Source organism: Poeciliopsis prolifica, unplaced genomic scaffold (genome assembly GCF_027474105.1).
Source record: "Poeciliopsis prolifica strain line A6 unplaced genomic scaffold, Auburn_PproV2 SCAFFOLD036, whole genome shotgun sequence".
Lineage (NCBI taxonomy): Eukaryota > Metazoa > Chordata > Actinopteri > Cyprinodontiformes > Poeciliidae > Poeciliopsis > Poeciliopsis prolifica.
This window is the reverse complement of record NW_026562411.1, coordinates 4,999,706-5,006,698: the sequence shown is the minus strand read 5'-3', so window position 1 is coordinate 5,006,698 and position 6,993 is coordinate 4,999,706. Positions and strand designations below refer to the sequence as shown.

Sequence of the window (6,993 nt, the reverse complement as noted above, 5' to 3'; positions counted from 1 at the left end):
GATTGTATTTTGTTGTGTTTGGGAACTTGTGTGATGTGGGGGGTTTAGCTGCAGATAGAGATTACAGGTGCAGGTCAAATGCAAGTTCAATTCGTACATCAATCCAGTTTATTTGATATGTGTGTAGTATGTGTGTGCATGTGTGAGGGGGCTGGTGCAGGTTTGTGTGTGTGTATTAGAGAGAGTTTGTGTGTGGCTTTGAACTCTTTTTCTGGGGTTTGAATGCTTTTATAATTCAAGGGTCCAAAATGAACCATAAGATAATCGCTGTGCCCCTGTGGTGTATACTATCTGCAAGACAACACGAGGGTTAGTTAAGCTTTCTGTTTTTCTCCAGAATCCGCGCGTAAATCGCTCTCCAAGGTGCGCACCCTCCGGCTAAAACACGTCGTTACCAGCCAGTGGTATTCATGGAGGATTTTCATCAAATCTACTGAAGAAACTAGATGCAATAAAATAAAATTAAGGATTCATATTTGATATATTTTTCAATAAATATCACTTGAAATAGCCGAATGATTTAATGTATCGCTTTTTACTCCATTTTGGTTGATTGTGGGATTTAAAAAGAAAAAGAAAAAAAAGAAAATATCAGTTCTGTTTTATTGCTGAGGAGAAACTAATTAAATAAGAGCAGGAAGGTCTTTATCTTGTGACAGCGAATAATCTCCAGATACATAAAACCACCGCAGCCTCCTACTCATCGGAGAGAGGCGCACCCAGGACTCACCCTCCGCCTCCGCCCACCAAACCCCTCCCCTTCCACCCTCAAAACTATTTAGCATCTGAAGTTGGGACAAAGTTTCCAAAAAAAATTTTTTTGGAACAAAAAAAAAAAAAAAACTTTTCTGCGAGAGAAGACGCGGGCCAGCCGCCAGAGTGAGCTTCGGCGTGTTAGAAGAAGAGCATCTCTGAAAGTTCCTCTCCTCCTTTCTAAGGATTTACATTTATCCTGTAACCACGGCTTCGAAGGTGGACACCGTTTTTTCCTCCCTGTCTCTACATTTCTTCAAGAAAGAAATGGAAGAGGGCTCCAGCTCCCCGGTCTCCCCTGTGGATAGTCTGGTGACGAGCGAGGAGGAGCCGGAGCGGCAGCAGAAGCGCTTCTCCAGGAAGAGGAGGCACAGCAAGAAGTCCGGAGAGGACAGCAGCGGCAGCGGGAGCAGCCCCGGTCCCGGACCGGTGAAGCGGGGCAAGAAGCCCAGCCCGAGCAGCAGCCAGTCGTACGAGGAGCTGCAGAACCAGCGGGTCCTGGCGAACGTCCGGGAGCGCCAGCGGACTCAGTCTCTGAACGAGGCCTTCGCGTCTCTGCGCAAAATTATCCCCACGCTGCCGTCGGACAAACTGAGCAAGATCCAGACTCTGAAGCTGGCCTCCAGGTACATAGACTTCCTGTGCCAGGTGCTGCAGAGCGACGAGATGGACAGCAAGATGTCCAGCTGCAGCTACGTAGCGCACGAGAGACTCAGTTACGCGTTCTCGGTGTGGAGGATGGAGGGCGCCTGGTCCATGTCAGCATCCCACTAGCAGTCCGAGACAAACACAATGCCAAAGCGGTGGGTACACTGAGACCTGGGAGCCTTCAGCTTATGGTCCCAAATGTAATCGTTTCTGTCATTTTCATCCACATTTTCCACTAATATATGCTCACACGCACCCATCAAGCTGACAGGAGATATTAAAGGAAAATTGTGGAGTGGCTTTAAAAAAAACTGTATTATTTGTTCCGATGAGTCTCTAAGCTGAGTTTCTAATTAGGGTTTTGGAGATCCGGCCCGAGGCAGAATCGAGCCAAGCAGCAACTTAGGGCCTCCAAACGTCCTGGGTCCCCAGGAGGCCTTCTCACACTCAAAACCGCACATTTGTTTAAATTCACTCAGATTTTAAAAAGCAGCTCATTGTTATGATTTTAAAAGCAGTGGGACAGATATTCTACTAATCATAATTTGATTTTGTTCATACATGAGTATGTAGCAGGTTGGGTTCAGGTCACTTCAAAGAAAATCTCCATTAAATTCATTAGGAGTGGCAGAAATCTTTTTTTTTTTTAATTGTATTTTATTTTTAGTTACTTTTAATTAATTTTATGTCAGTAGAAAGCGTAAAACATGAAAGTGTTTTAAAATGCTTGTGTTTGAATATGAGGAACAGGAAGTGAATTACTAGATAGAAGAATGATGAATTTATAATACAATTCTGTATAAAATAATGAATAAATATATTAATAAAACAATGACTGAAACAAACAGGAATGAAAGTAAAGTCAAATTAATCAAGTTCAGTATTTTGACTTAAAATTTGAAATATGGAGACGTGATCACACATCACATATAAAAGTAATGAATATATAGATATTCAAAGGTAATATTCACCCTATCAGTGCATCTTAAATAGTCAAAAGGGGAGATTAATAAGCAGCTTAACATAAAACGTCACATAATGTCTGCAGGTGGATTTGGATTGAATTATCTCCACTCAGATGCAGCTACACTTAACATCCCTGTCTATTCGATGGCTGTCGCTTTAAAAACAAAAGTACAGAGAAAAGGCCGTTAATATTCAGGTTCACTGGTGGAATACTTTGAACATATTAGAAAACAACAGCAGTGCTGTTCTTTCTGTATATTTTTTTCATTCATTTTGAGAATTTTTTTCAACAAACTATTTCAATAATAAGAATAATACTAATAATAAGCTGCCAGTTTAGTGTACTGATTAAACTTGGCCTCCACCAGCAGGCCCAAATTAGTAAGATAAATAACTTAAGTGGACAGTGTGACTGACCAACATTATTTAAGATATATTGCTGTCAATGTGAAACACACAAACTATGAATATGAAATCAGCGGTTTTGTGGTGCTTGGTGGGTGAAGGACTTCCCCCAAAATCTAATTGTGCTCCAGGCCCCACACAACCTTTGACCGGCACTGGCATCTTGTAACGGCTCTGCATCTGAAAGCTGCAGCTTGTGATCTTCAGGCGGAGCAGAGCCATCACTGAGCAGCCGGCTGGATGCTCGGGTCAGATATCCAGATAGTGAAGGTGCTATGCGTCCTGTTTCCAACAGGAAATCGCCATAAACCTGAGACTCGTACTTCTCCTCTTGACATGGGTGCTAAAGGGGAGGGAGGGGATTTGCAATGCAGGAGTGCGCCGAGAAAGGAGCGCAGCAGCTGTGGTGCCATCACGGCTAATTTATATCCGCAATAGAGGCTTTTCCTGCGCGCAGACCGCAGGAATGGGCAGCTCGGCTGGACATGAAAAGTTCAAGCCGGTGCAAGACAATAAAAACGGAGGAACGCATTAACGAGCAGTCAGCCTGCGGTTACAGATGACTTTTTTAAATGTAGATTTGCAGCCTTGTTGGTTTATGTTCTGGTTGTTCCCTTTTAACCAAACTAAAACTTATCTGTTCGTACACTTTGCTGCAGTGACTCTTTAGGAAACGTTTTAATGGTCACACAAATAGACGTTCAATGACTTCTTATTATATTCAGGCAAAAATTGTTGAACATATTTTAACCTATATGAAGACTAAAAACTGTGTCTGAGTAAAGACATGAACTTTTGTAGACATTAATTATGAACGCAGTCTTCTCACCTTCCACTTTACATTTCCTTTAATACCGAAGGGAATATAAACTAAAGGTCTATTTACAACTTTTGCTCGTGTTAAGGATGAACCAAGATGCGAATTAGGCTAAAATCAGGTGATGATCATATCTGATCCGAACCACATGTAGATAACATTAAATATATGTTTTACAGGCGGATTTGATTTGAAACCTGCCATTTAGCTAACCTTTCAAATCCAATATCTATAATAATAATAATAATAATAATAATAATAATAATAATAATAATAATAATAATAATATATATTTTTAAGTGAAACATAAAACATTATTTTTCGTAAGTACAATTGGTTGGGTTTAAATAATAAAAATCCAATCAGCCAGGTTGTTCTCTGCAGAAGAAAGGCCTCTGAGCGCATTTGCATATTATTTGAGTGAGACCATTAAACCCCGCAGGAACTGCTCTCTATTGTTTTGTGCCTCAGGTGCCTTCTAATAAATATGCAGCTGGACCAGTCACATAAAAAAAAGCCCATATGGTTTTACTCAGTTCAGGGGTTCATAATTGATTCATTAAGGACTTCCCGCCTTCTCTCAGAATTCAGATTGTGTGGATTTCAGTGATTTGTGCGCCTTAATGAGAATTCCTCTGTTCTTTTTTTTCTGTTTCAGACTGTTTGCTTCCGAATTATGTAAAAGAGATTATTGAAGAACTGATTGACCTCAGAGGCCAAGGATGGAGCAGAGGCGTGATGTGGCCCACGAAGTGCGCCTGCGTGCGTGTGTGAGTGTGCGTGGACGCAGATTCATCACACCGCGGAGGATAGGACTGCGCAAAGTGCGCAGCGGGCCAACACAGATCCGCCAGCTGTGCGCATTTACGGCCTGAACTCTCTCTAAAGCCTTCCTTTAAAAAAAAACAAACAAAAAAAACATGGAGATTTATTTTGTTTTTCAAAGACTTTAAGCCAGATTATGAATTTATATATAGATATATGAAAGCATATTGTACATATTTGTGTAACTATATCCTGTAAAGGGACCAATGCAATTCGGAGTCTTTTCGCTGCATGGGGTTTATTCCAACGACTTCCTTCTGAGTTCCGTCCAGTTTCCACTGTTGTTTTTGCTTATTTATTAAACGGGTATTTTTTCTAAACAACAAGAAAAAAAATGTACTTCTGTGTTTTTTTCACATATACTTAAAAACCCATTAAAATGTTCGGTTTAATATGTTTGAACAACAAAGTAGAACTGGCTCTCGTTGAAGGGATTTTTCCCTCTGTGTGTTGGGTGTGAGAAGTTGCCCTTTCCCCTCCCCTCTGCGCTTGTTATGGAAAGAAAACCCCGTTTAAAAAAAAGAAAGAAAGAAAGAAAGAAAAACAGAGCCCATAAAGATCCAGCTTCATTAAGAGCGCAGGAAATAAAGTTCAGCCACATAAAGTGTTTGTGCGCTTTTAAAACCAGGCAATCAGTGTTTAAACTGCGACTCCTTCGACCGCAGATAAGGACAATAACTCAGCCTAAGGTTTTAAAAAAAGAAAAATAAATAAATAAATAAATAAATAAATAAAAGACCTCAAAATTACGACTGAATAAATTCTTTTGAGTTTAAAACGTTCAGCTGTTTACATCCAGCTTTCCCAGACGTGGTTCTAGATACAATCTGAGCGTAAAACAGGAGCTCATTGTGAGCGATGGGTTGCTGCTTTCAGGGACTGTCGGAGCGAAGCGACGCTCTGGGACTGAAGCAAAAATAAAACTCCTATCTCGCACACACTGAAGCTGTCGTATGAGATCATTTGGGAATTAAATACATCAATAATGCTGCTTTGAAATCATTTATTGTCCAGCTGGGACCAAAATGTGTTTTAGCCCCAGAGTGGAAACACCAAACTTTTTCCACCTGCTGCTTTTGTGAGAATGCTGATGTCCAAAAAAAACTTAAATAATTGAAATTTTCCAAGAACTACACATTAAACTGATTTACTTTTTTTTGACAGCGGTATGCCAAACTACTGCTGTCAAAGATAGAAATATATTTTGCAGGCTTGACAATTTGAGCTTCTTTAAATGCATGTTTTTTTTCTCCCAAATGCATCTCCACAGCATAAGCAGTAAGCTGGGGTTCAAAGGGGTTCTGTAGAACAACTTAAACACATTAATGCTCTCTTGGCAGATCAACAGCATCTGACATGTTATTCATGTCAGCTGCTGGTCAAATCGGCAACATTTAGAGTCCAAATCTCTCTTGCGATGTCCGACTCTGTCCTTCAGATTTCAGATGTTTGAATATTTCTGTTCAGTTCAGTTTATGCAGCAGCGCCAAGACACAACAGATGTCACCTCAGGGGAGTTCACCAACAGGTCCAGTTCACCTCCAGTTAGCCAGTGCAGCTGAAACCATTCCAATGCATGTCATTCAGATCCACTGAAACTGAATCCTGCTTATGAAAATCAAAATCACTTGATTTCTAAGGAGCAGATAGAAACAGTAAATGATTCTTTAACGTATCCCACTGCAGACAAGGACATATATATATAACAAATATAAATACATAAACATAAATACATATGAAAGATACATTATGTGAAGATGATATGGGACCTTTTTGCAGTGATTACATAAAGGTTATGGGAATAATAAAGAAGAGAATACTTGTTGAAATAAGCTGCATGTTGCACACAGCAGAGTGATGTTGTGCTCATGCTCTCTGCTTTGCAGTCAGTCATTTGGGAGCATTTCTGGCTCCACAACCTCACAGCTGAAGACTCCAGTGGTGCTCCAGAACACCTGAATTTATTTGCTTGTGATCAGACTTTTTGCAGTTTTTCCCCATTAATGGTCAGCTCATTTAAACTTTAGTATGTCCTAGAAGTGGAGTCCGACATTCTTACTTTATTATTCCAAAACTCGGTCTGAAGTGGAGGGCTTCTCTGATTTATTGTATGATTTTTTTTATTTGCATTGCAGGTTGTCATGGTAACGGGGGCCTCTTTTGGTTCTTGGGCTCCTTGATGGCCATATGTGCCCCTAACTCACATTATTTACAAATTTATCAGTGATACATTTGAGCGTGAAGGAGCAGGAGTTTTCAAGTGTCCAAATATTATGCATGAAGATGTGGTCAAGCTCTTTCACTTAAAAAAAAAAGGGATTTCCTGAGAAATAGGAAGTGATTTTTTTCCTACTACAGTTGTAGCTGGAAGAAGAAGAAAATTATCAATGAAATCATTCACAATAGCTTGTTAAAGACGAACAGATGCAACAATGTGCAGTCACTCTCAGCTTGGTGGTCTCTGACGGTGCCAGGCAGCCCTTCCTACCAAGGCCGGCTTCATCCGTAGGAGCCCGTTTGATACCTGCTCATTATCCCGGGCCCGCACAGCTGAGCGGCTCAGAATCACCCTGGGGCCA

At 40.7% G+C, this 6,993-nt stretch overlaps 1 protein-coding gene across 1 annotated transcript; it reads left to right on the top strand.

Annotated features, from left to right (window-relative positions):
• The first annotated feature begins 833 nt into the window (after positions 1 to 833).
• On the top strand, positions 834 to 5,295 carry twist2. Its single transcript, XM_055052746.1, has 2 exons — positions 834 to 1,556; positions 4,248 to 5,295. Exon 1 carries the CDS (start codon positions 1,021 to 1,023, stop codon positions 1,525 to 1,527), a length of 507 nt encoding a protein of 168 aa, XP_054908721.1. The 5' UTR covers positions 834 to 1,020; the 3' UTR covers positions 1,528 to 1,556; positions 4,248 to 5,295.
• The last annotated feature ends 1,698 nt before the right edge of the window (positions 5,296 to 6,993 follow it).